General features: G+C 52.3%; 1 protein-coding gene across 4 annotated transcripts; it reads right to left on the bottom strand.

The window, feature by feature from the left end:
* CLTB (clathrin light chain B) lies at positions 954-20,779 on the bottom strand. Of its 4 annotated transcripts, none has more exons than XM_005661470.3 (6): positions 20,377-20,779; positions 14,427-14,473; positions 6,947-7,064; positions 6,633-6,744; positions 4,789-4,842; positions 954-1,450 (listed from the first exon to the last, which is right to left on the bottom strand). In XM_005661470.3, exons 1-6 carry the CDS (start codon positions 20,561-20,563, stop codon positions 1,279-1,281), a joined length of 690 nt encoding a protein of 229 aa, XP_005661527.2. In that variant the 5' UTR covers positions 20,564-20,779; the 3' UTR covers positions 954-1,278. The 4 variants fall into 4 exon arrangements, with proteins under 4 accessions (XP_005661527.2, XP_020940090.1, XP_020940091.1 ...); XM_021084431.1 differs by having other exon boundaries at positions 14,427-14,470; XM_021084432.1 differs by lacking the exon at positions 4,789-4,842.

Raw genomic sequence — 21,841 nt, 5'->3', positions numbered from 1 at the left:
AGGATGGGAACTCCCATGGCCACTATTTTTAATGGCTGGTGTTTGCCTTCCCCCTCAAAAAGATTAGTTGAAGTTTTAACTGTACTACCTCAGAATGTAACCTGATTTGGGAATAGGGTCTTTACAGAGGTAATCAAGTTAAAATGAAGTCATCGGGGTGGGCCCTAATCCAATATGAGTGGTGTCCTTTTACAAAAGGGATATTTGGACACAAAAACAGACACATGCAGAGAGGAGACAATGTGAAGATGAACTCAGGATTGTAGTAATGCAGGTACAAGCCAAGGGACACCTGAGGCTGCCAGAAGCTAGAAAAGAAAGCTGCAGCAGTTCCTTCTCTCGTGCCTTTAGAGGGTTCGTGGCCCTGTTGACACCATGATTTCAGACTTGACCTGCAGAACAGTGAGACAGTAAATTTATGTTGTTCTAAGGGAGACACTGTGGTACTTAATTATGGCAGCTCTGGAAAACGAATATGGTTGGCAATTACTCAGTATTTTAACACTGTTCAGGTAGCAATGGCTTGAATATAGCCTGTTTGCAGCCTCTGCTGCAGGAGATGGTGTAGTCATCAATTGCTTCTCCCAAGTCCACAGAGGAGCAGGGCAGAGGGAGGGGCAGGGTCCTAGCCAATCCCAAAGAAGGTGACTGGGAATGGCTGCCTTTAGCAGCCTCCCACCCAGGCACAGAGGGAGCCTCCATCGGGAAACTCTGGTCTTGCCTCTTCCCACCAAGTCACCTCCCCTCTGGGTGTCTGTGGCTATATGACAGAACAAGAGCATCCCTCTCTCAGGCCTGGTCAGGGGTCAGAAAGGATCAAGCAGCATAGACAGATTGGGACCCCCCCCCCACTTCCAGCTGAGCACTCCTGGGTTTTCTGGGGAGTAGCCCTACCGTCTCGAGTCCAGGAAGCTGGGAACATTCTAAGCACAAACTGAGCCCTGACACCAGTTGCAGCTTCCAGAGAAATGAGAATGATAATAAATAAGTGTAAAAAGAGTTAACAACACACCCTTTAAGCCAAGAAAAAAAAAAATACATCAGGAGGGACAGTCAATTTTGTGGACTGAGAGGACATGTGAGGGGCTGGGCCATAGGGCTGTGAGGGAGTGATGGGCGAGAGGGGTGAACGTCCCTCTTCCCAGCCCTGGGAGATGGGGAGGAACGGGATAGGCTGTGTAGCAGCCACAGGAGGCGTTTTCCCCACCCTGGCCGAAGCAGCTGCTCCTACTCTGCCCGGCCCTGCCCCCGCTTGGCGGCCATGCTGGTGACAGGCTCCTAGCGGGACAGTGGTGTCTGCTTCAGGGACATGAGCACCGAGCGCAGGCGGGACACGTCTTTGCATTGCTTGCTGCTCTTGGGGTTGAAGTCACACAGCTGGGCCACCTTCTCCCACTCTGTACCTGGGGTCTCCTCCTTGGATTCCTTCACAAAAGCCTCCTCGGATGCCCTGCAGGGGAAGACAGGACAGAGGTTTCATAGCTGTCTGCCCTTCTCTCAAAGCAGTGATGCTCTGCTCCCACTGAGCAAGGCTGCCTTGCCCAGCCCACTCTGGGGTACTTTGTCCAGACATCTCCTCCCCAGCCCCGTGCCCTCTGACCTCAGGCCCCCAGGAACAGCCTTGGCAGCAAAGGAAGCCTAGTTTGGTCCTGCCTCAGGACCTTTGCACTTATGGCCACCTCTTCCCCCAGAACTGCTCATGGCTTGTTGCCTCTTATCATTCAGGTCTGAGTGCAGGCCTTAACTCCTCAGATAGGTTTTCCCTTGCCACCCTCGCTCAAGTAGCTCCCTACCTCTGCCCCATCACTCTGTTCATTACCTCTCCATCAGAAGTTCCCAAACTTGGAGTTCCCATCGTGGCTCAGTGGAAATGAACCCACCTAGTATCCATGAGGATGCAGATTTGATCCCTGGCCTTGCTCAGTGGGTTAAGGATCCGGCATTGCTGTAAGCCGTGGTATAGGTCGCAGATGTGGCTCGGATCCCGTGTTGCTACGGGGTAGGCCTGCAGCTGTAGTTCGGATTTGACCCCTAGCCTGGGAAATTCCACATGCCATGGGTTTGGCCCTTAAAAAAAAAAAAAAAAAAAAAAAAAAAGACTTCCCAAACTGGGGCTCCTGACACCTAAAGGTCCTTGGAGGAACTAATGATGCAGTACCTCACCTATTTTCAACATTTCCAAAAACTGGGCAGAGATAACGACATTGAGTTAACCACCTAACTAACTGAAGTCTCTGGTTCGGTATTGCCTCAGGGTTCTGTAGACCCCATAAGTGTTTTCTGAAAAGGTTTGTGGTCAGATATGTATAGAAGAATGAAACAGGATCTTCCAAGGCAGACTTTCAAAGCTGTTGTGCTTACAGACATCAGGAACTTCCACGGTGGAGTGTGCGATGGACATAGAATCTACCATATCCCAAGCATACTTGACTACAGAGCTCTTTTTAGCCCAGAATGACTGCTATCTCTATGGGAGCCTTTGCATTTGGCTAGAATCAAATTAGGGTGAAAACTTGTGGTTTCTTCATCAGAAGTTCTGGCTGACAGTTATAGAAGTCACTGATTAAGGAACAATGAGGAAACAAAATATAGTTAATGTAGTTTAGAGGACAAAACCTAAACGTGGGAGTTGTTAAGACAACCAGGGCTTCTTGGGTGGGGAGGGCGGGGTCTGTGTCCTAGTTGGACAGCAAGTGTCCCTAAAGGCCCTTTCTCCTTGGAAGCACCCCCTGCTCCTCAAGCAGGACCAGTTCTACCACAAGCCAGGCACTGGCTGAAGGCAGGGAGCTCTCCAGGTGATCCCTACAGGATCAGGGATGAGCCAGCCTTGGATGGGTGATCCAGCCCCTCCCTAGTGATCCGGCTTCCCTGCCATGTGCTCATTTCCTAAACTGTACATTGAAGATCAGCGCCTCCACCTGGCTGATCTGTCTCACTGGTCTGAGAATGGAAGAGCATAGCAGGTGTGTGGAGCCCTGGGAAAATGTCAGGTGCTGTGCGGAGTTGGCCAGCTGGGGGGCTGAGGGGAGCCATCGTACGAGCGCCTTCTTCCGGATCAAGACACTCTCCTCCGACTTTGCTGTTCAGAGTGGGGGTTGTGGTCCAGCAGCAGCAGCAGCATGGAGCTTGTTTGAAATGCGGAATCATGGCCTCACCTCCATCCTCCTGAATCAGAATCTCCCTTTTGACAAGAGCCCCTGTGATTTGCAGGCACATGGAAGTCTGAGAAGTGCCGATCTAGATGCTTCCTCTCTTCAGGATTTCCTGAGGTGCTCTTTGGGCCATTTCTTCAGGCGTAACAGGAGCACTGAACCCCCTGTGATATTCCCCAGGGGCGACACCCCTCTGCCATCCCCACTCTCCTGCCAACCTCCTATGGCTCCCTACCGCCTTCAGGATCAAGTCTGAGCTTTTCAACATTGCACAGCAGGCTTTTTGTAACTGGCTCCATACTGACCACCTCCCGCTCTATTCCCACCACCCCAGATACCACAGGCAGCCAGACATTTCCCATCTCCTTGCCTTGGCCCCAGCAGGTTTTCCCACCTAGGATGCCCTCCTCACCCTGCCAACCCAGCACACTCCTTCCCACACTTTTAGGACAGCTGAAGTTTCCACATCTCTGAAGCCTGCCCTGGCTCCCCCAGCAGAGGGTGGCTCCCAGAGCCTGGCATGTCCTTGCATGTGGCTCTTATCACAACAGGTCCTCCCCAACTTGAGGGAACAGACCCTTGTGTGTCTTATTCCTGTTTGACCAGAGACTGGCAGAGGGTAAGCCTAGACAGATGGGAGAGTGGACGGAAGGGAGGGGTGGAAGAGGGGCGGAAGGCTGTTACTCTGATGTGTCCCATGTTCGGTGAGGGAAGGGTTAGCCCAGACGGCGTCAGAGGCTGCCAAGGGCGTACCCAGGATGAGGAACAGCAAATATTTGGCACATACGCACGTGGCAGTCATCACACGTTCATCACTGCATTCTTTTCCCCCAATGCACCCTCCAGGCTGTCACTATCAACCAGCTGGGGTGGCATGAGAGGAAGTCTCTACATCTCAAGTCTGGATTAGTTACAGAAATGATTAGACCCCCAAACCAGGAACACATGAGAGGGGCCCATGGTGGTCTGGGGAGGAGCTTAAGGTCAAATTCAGGCTGAAGCTCTAAGCAGTACACTTGGGGGCAGGAGGAGGGGATGGCTGTGCATTCTTTATACCTCTGGCACCTGCACTCAATGTTTGCTTGCTTGCTTGCTTGCTTTTTCTACAACAGTGGCATATGAAGGTTCCCAGGCTAGGGGTCAAAATGGAGCTGCAGCTGCCAGCCTACACCACAGCCACAGCAATGCCAGATTCTTAACCCACTGGCGAGCGAGACTATGGATCAAACCAGCATCCTCGTGGATACTAGTCGGGTTCATAACCTGCTGAGCCACAACGGGAGCTCCCTCAATGTTTGTCTTGTTCAGTGGAAGACTCACCCACCTCCCACCCGAGAGGCATCTCAGAGGAAGGGAGGTGGCCTGCTTCGCCCTTCGCCTCTCTCACCTGGATATCTTTTCTTTCTTCTGCCTGGACTTAGCAAAGCTGTCTCCAGGCAGAGTAGAGGCTCAATAAACATTTGCTGGAGGGATGGAGGTGAAGATTGGTGCCTGTACCCGCCTTGCGGGCTCACCGCCTGCTCTGATCATTGCCCCAGGCCCAGCCACACTCATTTATACCCCACAAGCGGGAGACTCAAGAAACTGCTCCGGCCACACACAGGGGCCCTTGCAGAGGAGCAGAGGAGACACGTACACGTAGCCGATGATATCAGCATCTGGCTGCTGGTAGAATGCTTTGTCAGCGATCCTTAGGGGAAAGGGGTTAGGTGGGGGGAAGACGGGATGGCAAGACAGACAGGCAGAGGGTTAAAGAGAAAGAGAGACAGCGTTAGTACCTCCATTGGAGACGAGTTAGGAAGCTCAGTTCTAGAAGGCTTGGCAACTACCCACAGCCCAGAGAACAGGGATTCTCCACCCACCCGAGTGGGTGGTCTTTTCTAAAACTCAGCCCTGATCATGTTATTCCTCCTGTTTATAAACCGTCAGTGGCTCCCCAACTGTGTCTGCCCAACCCTGGCATTCGCGGCCCTGCATGTGTGAGCCCTCATTCCCGCCCTCTCTCCCCCCACTCCCTGGTGCCCGAGCACAATGTCCCTTTCTTTCATACCATGCTGTTCTCTGGTCTAGAATACCCTTCCCAACCCCCATCTTCTTTTTCCTGGTGAACTCCTAAGCATCCTTCAAAGCCCAGGTCTCCAGAGAAAGAAGTCCCCCCAACCTTGCTTCCATAGCCCTCCTGCAGAGGGCTCTACTACTGAGTTCAGCTCTACATGTGTGTTTCTCTCCCCTGAGCTATGTGAGGACACAGACTGGTTCCTTTTCATCTCTGTCTCCCCACTGCCCAGCCCAGAGCCTCATACACAGCAGCTCCTTGAACAGAAGTTGGTGGCTTCCCAGAGCCAGCCTTTCCCTTCCTGGTGGGCCTGGTACCTTGAAGAACACAAAGGCAAGGGCTGCTGGGCAGTGTCCAGTCTGAATCCATTTCTGCAAAGGTGTCCCTGGGTGGGCATCTGCTGTCTTTCCTGCCCATCATCTGTCCCTCTTCTTCCAGGAAGGGCATTCCAATTGTCTGTTGAAGCATCAGCTGCCCCCACTCAGTCCCTGTGGTTTGGGTGGGATGGGACCCCAAGCACCACCCAAGGAATGGGACTATTGCCCAGGCTGCGTCCATCAGAGGAGAGTCCCTCCCCCGAGACCGTCACTGGGGCCGGGATGGGCACGTGACCCATACCAGACCAATGACGGTCAGCCCAAGGACTTCGGCAGGAGCTATGGGAGCAAGAGGTTTATTTTTGCTGAAGTTGCCAAGGAAATAGAGCAGAAGCCTGGAGCTGCTGGTGGCCAGCTTTGCCCCCATCCCAGGTGTGCGTGCCTGAGAGGGAGAGCAACGCAGAGGAAAGCGGAGCTGAGAGACAGTAAGAGTAAGCGCTGATGGACTTTGTTGCCGCCCGTGAGCCCACCATGCCTGCATCCCCACCCCTGGCCTTTCCAGTTATATAGGCCACTAATTCTGCCTTTTATTCCTTAGCTGCTCTGGGTCAAAGCATTGTCATTTCTATAAGCAATAAAATCCTGCACACAGCTTGGCTCTTCCCTCCCAGCCAGGCTTGTGTTCCTGTGATGCTGACCGTGGCCACAGGTAGCCCAGGTCAAGCTGTTGCCACTGGGCTCCAGGGCAGCTTGGCTCATGTTCCAGTGGGTCCTGGGACCTCATCTGCTGACTGACAAACTCGATCTTCTCTGTCATGATCAGGAGGTAAGATTCAGGGCTCTGACCTCCGTGCGTGGCTGAGGGAATAGCTCTGGGGGGTTCAGCTTCTCCTTCCTCCCAGCTCTCGCTGCCAAATCACCATCCTCAGTAGTCCCCACACCATAGGTCCTCTCCCTGTCCCCACAGCCCCCTCATGTCCCCATAGGTCCTCTCACTGTCCCCCTCAGCCCCCTTGTGTCCTCATAGGTCCTCTCATGTCCCCATGGTTTCTCTCGCTGTCCCCCCAGCCCTCTCACAGTCCCCAGAGCCCCCTCACATCCTCTCACCGGTTATTGATCTTGTTCTTCTCAACTTGCTCACTCTGGCGCTGGTTCCATTCCTCCAAGTCCTTCTTGGCCTTCTCCCGCCACTCTTGTTCCGTCACTTTGGAGGCAGCATCTGTGACCCCAACAGGTGAATGAGCAGCAGTTTTCCAGCAGGGACATGAGGACACAGCTGTCCTGGCAGCTTCTCCCCTCCATCCCTGGCGGGAGTCCCAGGGCCCATCCTCAACCAAGTCCCCACCCCAACCATGTCCCAAACAGCCAACCCAGTGTCAGGGGCACCCCAGCCCAGCTCCCAGCCCCAGCCCGGCCCTCACCCAGCTCTTGCAGCCGTTTCCGCTGCTCCTCTCTCCACTTGCGGATGCTCTCGGGTTCCTGAGTCAGTCTGTCCGCCTGGGCAATGGCAGCGTAGCCATCAGCTGGACCGTTAGCATCCTAGGATGCAAACACAGGGCGGTGTACCCAGCCTGTCCACCTGCCCAGCTGTCTGTGGCACCCAAGTACCAGGACATCCCTCACATCTCAAACCACCTCGCACCCACTGTCTCCTGCGACTGTACCCTGCCTCTGCACTTGCTGTGTCCTCCGCCAGCAACTCTTCCCCCTGTGTGGCCCTGAGCAAGTCACTCAACCTCTCTGTGCTTCATTTTCCTCCTCATAAAATGGGCTACAAAACAGTGCTCACCCCATTGGGTTAAGATGAGGATAAAATGAGTTCAAAAGTGTAAAGAATTTCAAACGCTTCTTGTCACATGGGGAGTCCCCTGTGTTTCTATCATTAAAGTCCCTCTCTGTTAGTTTTATTTGCCCAATAACCCACAGTCCCAAATGGCCTCACTTTATCATAATGCTTACTTGTCCACTGCCTGTCTCCTCTATCAGAACATCACCCTTGTGTCAGCATATCTTGCCTGTTCTGTTCACTGTCTGTCCCCAGCACCCAGCACAGTGCCTAGCACATAGCAGGTATTCAATAATTGGTTTTTGTTTTTGTTTTTTTAGAGCCACACTCGTGGCATATGGAAGTTCCCAGGCTACGGATTGAATAGGAGCTGTAGCTGGCAACCACAGCCACAGCAACACAGGATCCAAGCCACGTCTGTGACCTATACCACAACTCATGGCAACACCGGGTCCCCAACCCACTGAGCGAGGCCAGGGATCGAATCTGAATCCTCATGGATTCTAGTCGGGTTCATTACTGCTGAGCCACAACAGGAACTCCCTTCAGTAACTGCTTACTGAGTAAACAAGCAGCCCTGCAGTGGACGGCCACAGCTAAAGTTATGCAGTGATGAGAAACTCAGACTCTGGAGTTCTCATTGTGGCTCATCCGGTTAAGGATGCAGGGTTATCTCCATGAGGATGCAGGTTCGATCCCTGGTCTTGCTCTGTGGACTAAGGATCTGGCATTGCTATGAGCTGTGAGCACGCAGATGGAACTTCAGGGCTACATCTCCAGCTGTCTTGGGGGAGAGGGAAGGGCAGGCCTCTGGCAGGGGGGTGCAGCTTGGCTCCTTGGATCAGGCCCACCCTTGGATGTGGCAGTTGGGGCGCTGCCCTTATTTCTCTTTCTTACACAATATTACACTTCACTTGAGAGAGTCTCATGACATCTCAAGGGGACTTTCCAGGGTCCTAATCTGGACAACACAAGTTGACCACTGACGTTGGACTGAATGGATGAACAGATGTTGAGGCTCAGGGATAGGAATCAACAAGACAGTCGGTTGTCTGGGAGCCTGGCAGAGGGAGTCCCTCACAAACGAGGACTATGGCTAGGGCACATGCATAACATAGGTCAGGAAAAGAGGAGGGACCAGGGAGGGCATGACCTTTCTAGCCTGGAAGCAGAGTAGGCTGGGAAGATGTAGGGAAAGGGCATTGTAGACCAAGGGCCAGCAATATAAGGACCACGTGAGGCCAGTGCCTTTGGGAAAATCTGAGTACAGAGATGCCAGCAGGTGCGGAGGAGATGGGGTGGGACAGGTGCACTGAAGAGGGTCCTCTGGGCAGAAGTCATCCTGCAATATCCTTCAGCGTCCACCATCTCCATCAAGACCATCCTAAATTGTAGTTCCCATTGTGGCTCAGTGGGTTAAGAACCCGACTATCATCCATGAGGATGTGGGTTTGATCCCTGGCCCCGCTCAGTGGGTTAAGGATCCAGTGTTGCCACAAGATGCAGCTTGCATCCTGCATTGCTGTGGCTGTGGTGTAGGCCAGCAGCTGCAGCTCTAATTGAACCCCTAGCCCGGGAACTTCCATAAGCCGCACCCGTGGCCCTAAAAAAAAAAAAAAAAAAAAGACTGCCCTACATTAAGACTCACAGGTTAGGAGTTCCAGTTGTGTCACAGTGGAAACAAACCTAATTAGTATACATGAGGACACGGGTTTGATCTTGCTCAGTGGGTTAAGGATCCCATGTTGTGTGAGTTGTGGTATAGGTTGCAGACACGACTTGGATCTGACATGGCTGTGGCTGTGGCCAGCAGCTACAGCTCCGATTCAACCCATAGCCTGGGAATGTCCATATGTTGCAGGTGCAGCCCTAAAAACAAACAAACAAAAAAAAAACTCACTGGTTATAATGCTTTAAAACTTGCAGAGAACTTGCAATTAAACAGTTCTCTTTGGTCTTTACAACCCTACATGGTGGGGTTTATTTTTGCTTTACCAGGTAGCAAAAGTCTAGCTCCAAAGTCCTAAGGTCACCCAGCCAGGAACCAGCAGAGCCAGAATTCAAACTTGAATTCCTGGGTGTAAGCATACTGGCCACATGTAGTCAATAGGGACCAAAGTCACTTCTGTGTTATGTGATTTTTTTTTTCCCTGATAAGTCCCCCTTTCCAAGATTAGAGACGGTACCCCGTCTTCCCACCACCCCATTCCCCATCTCTCTCTCATACCCACGCACATTCCCCCTTTGGCTCACTTAGTGGCTACCTCAAAGGTTTATAAGAAGCCTCCAGAGCTGCAGAGCACTTTTCTAACAGACCAGTGAAAACCTCTAATCCCCATTTTACAAATGAGAAATCCAGCTCAGGGCAGTGACTAGAGCAAAGTGGTCCATCTGGGAAAAGCCAGAAATGAGGCCCAGGTTGTTCAACTCCATCCAAACTCATCTGCCACAGCCCACCTCAGCGCGCCAGTCTGGGTGTAGGAGCAGCCTTGAGAAACTGTTCGGACCCCCAGTACTTCGCCAAGCCCCTAGGAACAGCCACACTGCACATCCAGCGGCACTCCTCAGTGTGGTCTAAGCACATTGCGCCCAGAAGTGGCCATGCCCCAGGCCCTGGGTGCAAAGACTGGCCAAGCTGGGCTTGCCTCTTCCTTCACTGGCCCACGAGCCGCACAGCCCACTGATGTGCTCCAGGTACATCAGATGGGAGCTGTGCCCGTCCCAGCCCCACCCAGCCAGCCAGGTCCCTCCCGCCTGCAGGTACACCTGCCCTGCACCTGGAGTCTCTTTGGGTTCCCCCTGCACACACTTCTCTGCAGCAGGCACCAGGCTCCAGGCAAGCCCTGGACTGTCTTCCCCTCTGTGCCTTTGCACATGCTGTCCTCTCAGCCAGGACCACCCACATCCCCCTGGGCAGCTGGAAACCCACTTCTGGTCCCCGTTCCTATTGCACTCTTTTGATTTCAATGCATCATTTGCTGCCTGTGCCCGGTTCAAGTCCCAGCTCTTCCTGTGCATTCTCCTCCTCATCTATAAAATGGGGATATTGACAGAACCTACATTGTAGGGGTGCTGGGAGGATGAAATGAGTTAATCCATGTAAAGTTTTTGGGTTGTATCTGATAACATAGTAAGAAACCACATTCCTGGCTTTTGATACCAGCCCCATACCTGAGCCCTTGACATCTTGCGCTACCACCATGACTTTCTGGTCTCCAACCTCTATCAGAAGTGAGTTGTTTTACATGCACCCCTATGTTCATAGCAGCACTATTCACAATAGCCAAGACGTGGAAACAACCTAGATGTCCATGGACAGAGGAATGGATCAAGAAGGTGTGGTACACATATATAATGGAATACTACTCAGCCATGAAAAAGAATGGAATAATACCATTTGTAGCAGCAAGGGTGGACCTAGAGATGATCATACTGTGAATTAAGTCAGAAAAAGAAAGATAAATATCATATGATATCACTTATATGTGAACTCTAAAATATGACACAAATGAACTTTTAGGAAACAGAAACAGACTCAGAGACAGAGAACAGACTTCTGGCTGCCTAGGAGAGGGGTGAGGGTGGGGGCGGGGTGGAAGAGGGAAGGATTGGGAGTTTGGGGTTAGCAGATGCAAGCTATTACTTATAGGCTGGAGAAACAACAAGGTCCTAGTGTATAACACAGGGAACTACATTCGATATTCTGTGATTAAACCCCAATGAAAAAGAATATTTTTAAAAAGAAGAGATATCCATGTATAACAAAGAAAAAACAAGTAAGCTCTTGGAGGACAAATGCACGTTGGATTTGCCTCTACCTCCACCGCCCTGAGCACAGTGTGTTCGTACCCAGAGAGAGTGAGCTGACTGAAGGGAGCAATGAGGAGCTGCCTGCAAAGCGACGTGGAGGGCGCAGGAACAGCCTGGGACACAGCATAGCAGGCCCTGGTCTTTAAGTCCCCTCCTGCCTCTCACTGGATGTACGACCTTTGAGAAGTCCCTGTGTCCCTGTGAGCCAGCCTGCACAGCCACATTGCCACAACCAGTAAAAGCACAGGGGTGATGCCCGAAGACAAGGTCCTGAGAAGCTATTAGCTGGCTCCTCTTCTCCGGCTGCTCTGGACTTACTTTCCTCCTCTGCCCCTGCTGGTGAACAATGAGCATGAGTGGGCCACAGCAGGGCTCCTCTTTAATAACGGTCCCAGTGAGGAAATCGGGTCAGCTGCCAGGAGGGCTCACCAGGGCCTTCAGGAGTGCTCGGAGCCCCTCCCCAGCTGAGAGGGAAGGAATCGGGAATGGTTGGGACCATGAGGCAGGTGGCTGCAGTCAGGGCCAGGCTTGTCTCAGCCCAGCTCTGCAGCACCCCTCTCCTGAGGGACTCCACTGCAGGACACTGGACATCACCACAAAGCCCTCCGTGGGCCAGGCTGGCCAAGCATGTGCTGTGACTCCAGGGACAGCCAGGAGCATGAGGCCTGCCTGATCTCTGGGATTAACCAGCTAGAGCTAAGCTGAGCTGAGCTGAGCTGTTGATTCCTCTAAGTAGCTCAGGGGGGATAATGGGAGTGGGTGGGGGAAGGGAGAGAGCATGAGAAGGAGGAGGGAGACCTATAGGGACTTTCTCTCCCTGTCCCTCCCAGGGTCAGAAAGAGCATAGGTGCCAGCAGGCTTATCCTTGGGCCTTGCAGGGAGCAGGTGTGTAGCTAGACTCCCTAGCAGCCCATAGGCTGCCAGAAGTGATTAAGAAAGGGAGCAGCAGAGTTCCCATTGTGGCTCAGTGGAAAAGATCCCGACTAATATCCATGAAGATGCGGGTTCTATCCCTGGTCCCCCCTGGTCTCGCTCAGTGTTAGGGATCCTGCCTTGACACAAGCTGCAGCTCCGATTCGACCCTTAGCCTGGGAACTTCCATATGCCACAAGTGCAGCCCTAAAGAAAGTGGAAGGAAGGAAGGAAGGAAGGAAGGAAGGAAGGAAGGAAGGAAGGAAGGAAAGAAAGAAAGAAAGAAAGAAAGAAAGAAAGAAAGAAAGAAAGAAAGAAAGAAAGAAAGAAAGAAAGAAAGAAAGAAAGAAAACAGGAAAGTTCTACCCAGTACCCTTGGAAAAGGTGGGGGTGGGGGCGGCAGTACAAGCAAGGCTCCTCCTCCTCCCCCCCACCCCCAGCACCAGCCAGACTCAGTTCTACGCTCCATCCTAAGGAAAGTCTGCAGGTGCTTCCCATCCTCCACCCGGCCTCTGTGGCCTGTCCCGTCCAGCAACAACGGGGTGGTACAGAGGGCACCCGACCAGAGGCAGGAGATCTAGATGAACCAGAACTTAGCCTTCTGAATGCCTTGCCTCATCTGTGACACCTCCCCTGCCTGTGAGGATGCTAGGGTGGCACCTCCACGAAATGATTTATAGCTAAACAGACCTGGGGTTATTCTTGGCAGTGGTGAGAATAAGAGATGGGGGAGGAGGCCCAGGGTTCCTCAGAGCCACTAAATACAAAGGGAGGCTGGGGCCAGGGAGGGAGAAGCCCTCAACATCCTAATGTATAGAGAGGGAGAATCATCCTGCTCATGGTGTTAACTTGGTCTTCGGTGGTTTCAAGTGTATCTCCAGGGTCACTTTGGGATGCAGACCTTTTGGGTCAAAGCAAGTCCTTTCAAGCCTGCATCTCAATGCTCTGCCAAACTGCATGGGTGTCTTTGGTGCTCTTAGGCCCAAGGAGACACAGAGCTCTTCAAGTCCTAGAGACTGACTTTTTAGCTTGCTGGTAGTTGAATAATTTTCCAGAAATGGGACTTGGCCCGTTGCCCTGTGTAAGGTACCTGCCCATCCCTCTTACATAAGAAAGTATTGTTTGTTCTCACTGAGGATTTAGGAGGCCAGCTCCTCAATGAGGCTGAGCTCAGGAAATCCTGAAGCTGCAGCCCCAGCCATCAAGGGTCTTTGACCCAGTCTAGTGGGAACTAAGGCTTGTCCAATGAAGGTTTGGCCCCACTCAGGCACTTTTGGGTGGGGAGGTGAAGACTGTTGCATCTGTAGGATGCTGCTTGTGGTCCAAGTTCTTTAAGTACTTTTAAAACCATTTGTGTATGTATAAGGTGAGGGGGTTAGGTAAGGGCAGAGAGAAACAATCTTTAACCAGAAATATCTTTACTAGCTGTTTTTTAGGGTGCATGTGTTAGAGGATCACTACAAAGAATTTTAAGACAATCCAATGAAAGTAAAAGCCCTTTTCTTATTCCCCCCTTCTCCCCCAACCTCAGGGCTAATCACTGCTAACAACTGGTACACATCCTTTCAGATCTTTCATGCAAACGAACTTCTAAAATTAAAAAAAAAAAAAAAACCAGGACCGTACTCTGCATAGTATCCTGCAAGCTGCTTTTCCATTTACTATATTATGGGCATCTTTTCTTATCAATACAGAAAGCTCTGATGGCTCTTTATAAACGACAACATGGTTTTCCAGTTGACCTACCCGGGTCCCTGTTGCTAAGCACTTAGGTTGTTTCCAGTTTGTCTGTGATTATAAATAATCCTGCAAAGGATCTGAGTGTTCTTGTCCAGTTATTTCCTTAGGGAAAATCCTGAGACGTGGAATCTCTGGATCCAAGGCCTGCCCAGTTAAAATGCTCGACTTGGTGGATATGGGCCGTGGGTTCTGCCTCCCATCAGTGGCACATATGTGTGCAGGGCCCTGTGTTTCCTTTAGTCCATGCCACTGAGGGCCACTTTCTCTCTCTCTCTCTGGAAGCTGGACACCACCATGGGCAACCTGAGGCCACAGCCCATGGATCCCCCTCTCTAACGGTCCTTATTCTTCATCCCCTTTTCCTACATAATTGAAAAAACATGTCAAAATCTTTCCAGTGTTCCCATCCCAATGAACAGAACTTAAAGCCCTAATCCTACTCAGGGTGAGGGTCATAACTTACTGAGACCCAAGCTGTCCATCCTTCCCCCTGCTGGGACAGAATCCTTTTTTCTTTCTTAGCCATACCCACAGCATATGGAAGTTCCCCAGGGCCAGGGATTGACCCCTTGCCACGGCAGCAATCTGAGCTGCTGCAGTGACAATGCCAGATCCTTAACCTGCTGCTGTCCCTAGGACAGACTCTTACTTACCTGAAACACATCTCCATTGACTGTGGTCCCCATGTCCTCAGGACCTGCTAGAAAGAGAACAAGGACACAGCATCACTCATTTGTTCACCTGACAGCAAGCAGGAAATGGTCCTACATTAGCGCCCGAGCCAAGCTCTGTGTATGCCCACGTCTGTACTGACCCCACAGACACAGACAAAACGGATAAATAAATAACCTGGGCTCCATCCCTGACTCCACAAAGCCTCCTCACAGCCATTATCACATCGGATTTTCACCACAGCCTCTGCTGAAGTTGCTATCAACCCATTTTACAGATTCTCAAACTGAGGCTCAGAGAGGCTAGGCGGTTGCCCAAGGTCACCCAGCCAGTAATTGCTCCTCACCTACCTGCAGTGAATTTCCCCACAGCCACAGCTGGGAATGACCCAACTATCTGTGGAACCTGTGCCAGGGGAGCAGGCAGAGGTGCTGGAGGCTGAGGGCGGGGTCCGAGAGGTCTAAGGCAGAGAGCCCTGCGCGTCTCGGGCTGCCCCTGCATGCCCTGAGCAACTGCTCCACCTGGGAACCGAAGCCCCCACCAGGCAGCACCTGGCCTACTTTTCCTCCTCCTGCCCCTCCCAGAAGGATTTTATTTTGCCCTCAACAATGACTCCTACCAGTCCCTTTCCCTGACATCAATAGACTAAGAAGTCACAAATGCCTACGGCTTCTGCTGCAACAGGGTCCCTCAAAGTTGCCCTTTACCCTCTGCCCTCTGTCCCCTGCCTGGCCCACCTGTACAACTACTTTGTCCTGCAGGTGGCGAGCACCTGGAGGGGAACACCTGTGTCCATTATCCTCACCACTGGCGCCCCATGGCCCCGCCCAGTACCTGCGATTTAGGAAGCACTCAGAAACAGTTTGCTGAATAAACACATGAATCAATGCATTAAAAAAAGAATAGGAGTTCCCGTCGTGGCGCAGTGGTTAACGAAACCGACTAGGAACCATGAGGTTGCGGGTTCAATCCCTGGCCTTGCTCAGTGGGTTGAGGATCTGGCGTTGCCATGAGCTGTGGTGTGAGTTGCAGACGCGGCTCGGATCCCGAGTTGCTGTGGCTCTAGTGTAGGCCGGTGGCTGCAGCTCCGATTAGACCCCTAGCCTGGGAACCTCCATATGCTGTGGGAACAGCCCTAGAAAAGGCAAAAAGACAAAAAAAAAAAAAAAAAAAAAAAAAAAAAGGAATACTGGCTTTTGTCCACTCATAGGCATCCCTGCCTCCATCTTCACCCTCTCTCAAACTTCTTTCAAGCCAATCTCCAGGGCTGATGTTTTGAAAAGCATACACTTACCTATGTCACTCCTCTAGTTGAAAATATAAGGCACAGGAGTTCCCGTTGTGGGTCAGTGGGTTATGACCTTGACTAGTATCCATGAGGACATGGGTTCGATCCCTATCCTCACTCAGTGGGTTAAGGATCTGGCATTGCTGTGGCTGTGGCGTAGGCCTGCAGTTGCAGCTCTGATTCGACCCCTAGCCTGGGAAGTTCCATATGTCATGGGTACAGCCCTAAAAATATATATATATATTTTTTAATATATATATGTTATATATATAAATGTTTTATATATATATAACATAAACATTTATATATATTAACATATGTAACATTTATATAGCATATATATAAAACATTTTATATGTGTTTATATATATATTATATATATAAAACATAAACCAAAAAGAAACCCACTTCCCATGGCCCAACAGTGGCCTATAGGGCCTGCTCCTTCCTTGGGGACTCCCCTCTACCTGGAAAGCTCTTCCGCCCATTTCTACATGGGCTGCTCCCTCACTCCCTTTAGCCTCTGCTCAAACATCGCCTTACTAGAGGCCTTCTTGCCCACCCCCGACGTTCATCCTGCAGCACCCCTACCTCCTCCCCTGGGCAGTATTTTCTCTAGAGCACCTACCACAGCCTGATATGTTTATTTCTGTATGTGCTTATTATCTGTTTTCCACACTTGAATGTACCCTCCATGAGGACAGGGACTTGTTTTGTCTGCTGCCAGGGTCCAGCATCTAGAACAGTGCCTAGCACACAATAGGGGCTCAATAAATATTTGTTGAATGAGTACACTGAACCTGGGACCGCAGGCCGTGGGGCTCTTTACAATCGGGCCCCGCCCAGTTTACCTGCCTTCCTTCCCACCAGCCCCTCCCACAAACCCTATTCTGGTTTCCTCCTTCCCCAAACACACCCCATGCCTTCCTTATTACTTCACTCACTAAGGAAAGCTCTTTCTTTTTCTTTTTGTTTTTCTTTTGCTTTTTCAGGGCGCACCCGAGGCTTATAGAAGTTCCCAGGCTAGGAGTTCAATCAGAGCTGTAGCTGCTGGCCTACACCACAGCCAGAGCAATGAAGGATCAGAGAGCCCCATCTGTGACCTACACCACAGCTCATGGCAACGCCAGATCCTGAGCAGGGCCAGGGATCGAACCCGCATCCACATGGATACTAGTCAGGTTGGTTGCCACTGAGCCACCCCGAGAACACCCAGGAATGCTCTTTTGGATCCAGTTCACAAGTCACATCCTCCAGGAAGTCCTCCACTACTTCCCTGGGCACTGATGGAAGGTCTCACCTCTGGGGTATCCCAGAATATTGTACAGCAACCCCCACCCTCTTATGCAATTACTGTGACCTCCCAGGGGTCATGCCCTCCCTTATCGGGCTCTGTACCCGCTTCCACTCCTAAGAGTGAGCATTAAGTGTTGGCTACACAGAAGCTGAATTGCTCTCTGGGGGCCCACTGTTATCTGTAAGACCTGAGGACTCTCAGAAACTGCAATGTGTCTTAGCCAAGAACCACAGGAGGCTACAGGGGATCACCACAGATGGACAAGTACACTTGACCGATCAGATAGAGTCATGAGCATCAGGGCTTTCAGCTTGGGGAAGAGAGGGATATGCAATTCCATGGAAATCATCCCCAGCTGCTATAAATTAGAATCAACTCTGTTTTCAGAATCGGTGGATAGATTTTTGACCCAGCCTTGTCAGCCATCCTCCCTACTCATTCAAATAGGGTTTCTCCTACATGGGAGGCCTAGTCCCTAAATCTGTGGCATCTTCTGCAAAGGGGCTTCTCCTGGTACATCTCTCCCACCAGGTCTTATGTTACCAGGGTCCACTCACCAATATGCTGGTCTTGTGAGCTTGGAGTTCCCGGAGCGGAAGCTGGGCTACCGCACTCCACCCTGACCAGTCCCAGTCTCAGGCCCCTTGTTCACAGGAGCTGCCAGCTGCTGACCTTGGCCTCCAGAAAATCTCTGTGCCCCAGTCTCTCAGCCCCATGGCATTCCTCTGGAAATGAGGCTTCAGCCTCTTTGGGAATCGGCACACACCCACACATGGAATTATGAGTCTGTTCCCACCCTGCTTTCTGACATGTTGAGAACCGTGTGTCCACAGTCCAAAGCCAGCAGAGCAGGAGTGAAGACACAAGTCCCGGGGATAAACCGGGTGTTGCTTGTCTCAGATCCCTGACCTCTTTCAGAACAGGGACAGACAGGGTCCAGAACATTCCTGGGAGCTTACTGAGGCCCATCAGGGGAAATGGGCTTGCCGGAAAATGACTGGGCAAGTCAAGGGCAGAGCCAGGGCTGGCTCATAGAAATCTGGGTGTGAAAATGTAAACCTCCTGGGCCCTTCCCAAGGCTGATGAATGGAAACATAGTATCCATTGCTCGGGCTGGCCACAGTTCCAGCCCCAGAAGACTCAAAGGAGCTCAGGCTCAGGTCTACACCAAACACCATTCCCCAAGGGATAGCTGGGGGCCCAAAATCAGGGCACTCAGCGCAGGGGCGTCATTTCCGAGATGAGACTCAGAAGTGATGAGTGGTGCTGGCTGCTGAAGTCAGCTTCCGCCCCAGCTCCCAGCAGCCTGAGGCACATTTTCTGCATCTCAGCCAGGCCTCTGGCACTCAGCATGGGTCTGGGGGGATAACTTGCTCAGTAGCATCTAGGCTTAGGGGATCAGATCAATTCCATCCTGCCTACCCATCTATTGAGCTGCCATCCCATAACACCTCCCCTATCGCTGGGCGCTGCTCAGCAGAGCAGCTGGACCTTTGCAGTTTTCAGTGGTCGTGCATCTGGGAGACCCAGAGAGGGCGGTGTCCCTGCTTCTCCCCTTGCCACCAGGCCTGGGGCCAATCAGTGCACCACTACCCCTGCCAGAAAGGGAACTTCTCATCCAGGCTGTAAACCTTGGAGTCCCACTTTCCTGGGAGAGGTCCCAGCCTGCTTAACGCCCAGCTGCCTCCGGCTGCCTTCCACCTGACTTCTACCTTCTTCTCTCTGGGGTGGTTCTAACATGGGCTCTCCCAGCAAGGCCTCGCCCAGGCCAACCAGAGTGGGGAAGCTGGTGGTCTCAAGGGGGAGGTGTGGACCAATGAATACCGGTGTATGAACGTCGGCCCGCATTTCCTAGAAATTCCCTGGGATGTATAAGGGTCCATACTGAGATATTAGGAGTTGCTGTTTCTCCAGATGACCCCCACAGCTGACCTGTTTGAGTAGCAAAAGACTCCCCCTCCCTACCTTCATATCCTATCACCTCCCAGGGTGACTGTCATAGCATTTGAAAGAGCATGGAGCCCAGAGTTGGGAGGCCTGGAATCAAGTCCCAGATCTGTCACTCATGGCTGTGCGACTTTGTGAAAGATACTCAGATCTCTGGGCCTCTGGTTTCTTATATGTTAAAAAAGACTTGTTAGGTTTTTTGTGCCAAGGAAATACAGAGATGCTCCCAGTTCCTCTAGCCCCAGGAACTATCTTATTCATATCTGCATCCCCACTGGGCCTGGCCAATAGTAGGTGCTCAGTAAATGTTGAATGAATGCAAACATGACTCTAAGGAGACTTTCTTGTAAGCAGTTTTTAAAAACAGATGAGCTACCGTTTATTCCAACAGGCTGATAAACCCCCACTAAAATGACAACATTAAGAGGAAGCAAAGGCTGTTTGGGATTCACCCATGAAGGTGATGTCTACTTTTTTACTAAACACTTCAAGAAATTGTTCTTTCAAGCAGAACCAGAGCAGGGATATTGTTGATGAACATGCTAGTGCAAAGATCAGGCTCCAAACCCTGAGTCTGAAGCTATCCACAATAGCCCTGGGCCACCTTTGGACAACCACTAAGTTACAAACCCCAGGAGGACAGGACCACATTTGACTGAAACCCCCCCACACCCCCACCTCCCTGCCCCCATGCTGGGGTCTAATCCAGAGCCAGGCATCTGGAAGACAATGTGGTCAGGTGGGAAGGGCTTAGAGTCTGAAAGAAATAGATTTAGAGTCCTTTCTCTGCCACTTACTAGTTGTTTCAGTAGTGTACCTTTTGAGCCTCAGTTTTGCCATCTCTGAGATGGGTTTAAGAATGTACATGAAATGATTAAATGTAAGTCAAATGCCAAGATCAATGACTGCAGGATGGCAGGTGGTCCCCAGGGAAGGTTTGTGAGTTCTCAGCCAGTGCCCCTGCTCTCCCAGCCGTAGGAAGGAGCTAAGTCTGAGGGGCAGGGAGGTCTTGGGTTCTGCCCACAACTGCAGGGCTCAGCCTGGGCCAGCCAGCCTCCTGGGACGCTCAGGAGAGAGTCTCAGGGCTGGGCAGTGTTGGATTCCAGAGCTGGGCAGTAGCAGAGTTGGCTTGGGGATGAAATGTCACGCTGAATTTCTATCCTGGGAGCCACCAGATCCACAGCTCCAGGGGGGCCCTCAGATGGGGGAATCTCCACAAGACTCCCCTCCCCCATTTCTTCCAGGTCCACTCAGGTACACACAGTCCCAGGCCTGCTCCCGGCTGGCCATACATAGCAGGCCCTCTTCACTCGACCGCAGGGCCCCGAGACCGGTACCCCGGGTGCGAGCTGCAGCACCCCCCCCCCGCCCCAGTCCCCAGGCTACCGCGCTGACTCACCCCCACTCGCTGGTCCCGGCTGCGCGAGGGCCGCCTGGCTGCCGGCAGGTGCCCCGAAGCCCTCGTCATTCTCTATGCCCGCGATTTCACTCTCCTGCTGGGCCAGGAAGGCAGCCGCCGGGTCCTCCTCGGCAACCTCAGGGGCCCCGCTCTCCGATGACGAGAAGAAGCCAAAGTCATCAGCCATTTTCCCCGCGTCTCTGCTGAAGCGTCCGCCTGGCCCTTGGCTCTGCCCGGCGCGTGCCCCGCGCTGCGCCCGGCGGCCGCGACACTGTCACCCGAGCCGCCTGGGGGAGCCGGCCTCGGCGGGGACGGGCTCGGCGCGGCGGCCCCGCACTTCCTCTCTGCCACCGGGCCCGGCTTCCCTGTCACTGCGGCGGCAAGCGGGAGGAGCCGGGACGGGAATGCGGTGATGTCACCGGCCGAGGGAGGGGGCCCGCAGGACGGCCGGAGGTCGCCTCGCAGCGGCCACAGGAGGGCGTCAGCAGGACGGAGGCGCAGCCGGAGGGGCCCGAAGGCCGGGGCCGCGCTCCCTACTCCCGCCAAGCAGCGCGCATTTCCAGGGCACCAGTGGTGACAGGGTGCAGCTCTGGCCCGGTCTAGAGGTGAAGCGGACTGGACAGAGGGATTATAGTGAGCACAGGCCACCAGAGGAAGGCAGCCTGGAGGACCTCGAGAGCACGGAGGGGGTGGTCGCTGTGCAACCTGACTCCTGATTCATTCTGCAAAATTTCTTCTCCTAAACTGGGTGGATATTATGAATCCCATTATTAGGAGCCTTGGAGAGGTGGCATTAAGTCTCATGCCTTCGTGGCATCTTTCCTGCAAGTCCTGGGCCTTTCCCGCAAGGCCACGTTGCTTCCGTCCAATTTTTATACATTTCTCTTCATTGGAGAGGCTTCACTTCACACCAGCAGAGTTTATGTGACCTGACTGGGTCCCTACTCGAAGGCTGGGCCCCTTAAATATTCCTTAAGTAAGAACCAGCCTAAGAAAGACAGGTCTGATTTATCCAGGCAGCCTGCCACTCCTCCAGCCAGTCGTCTTCAGGAAACAGTCTCCAAAATATAATAAAATCCAGTCTTGGCCAAGGGGAGATTACAGTCTAGGAGACTAACAGATGGCAAGTGTCCAGTCACAGCACAGTGTGGGAGGTGCTCTGACATTTAAACACTGGGGTGGTGGGGAGCAGGGTGCAGAACCACCATCACATTTGGCCTTTGGGATTTTCTTCTTCTGATTTGAGACTTGAAGGTCAACTATGAACTGCAAGAGGGAAAGGAAAGAAGTGCCTCAAGCTGTGAGTAGCGGTTCCCTTAGGGGGGAGCGGAAGCAAGGTTGGGCTGAAGGGCAATTTCACTTCTGCACAGTAATACTTTGATGTAGTTTTCAATCTGATGATGAGAATATGGTCATTTATTAGTAGTATGGAAAAGAAAGAAATTTCAGGCCCTGTACAACCTGG

Source organism: Sus scrofa, chromosome 2 (assembly GCF_000003025.6).
Source record: "Sus scrofa isolate TJ Tabasco breed Duroc chromosome 2, Sscrofa11.1, whole genome shotgun sequence".
Lineage (NCBI taxonomy): Eukaryota > Metazoa > Chordata > Mammalia > Artiodactyla > Suidae > Sus > Sus scrofa.
The sequence above is the reverse complement of the archived record's forward strand: the minus strand, read 5'-3'. Positions and strand labels throughout refer to the sequence as shown.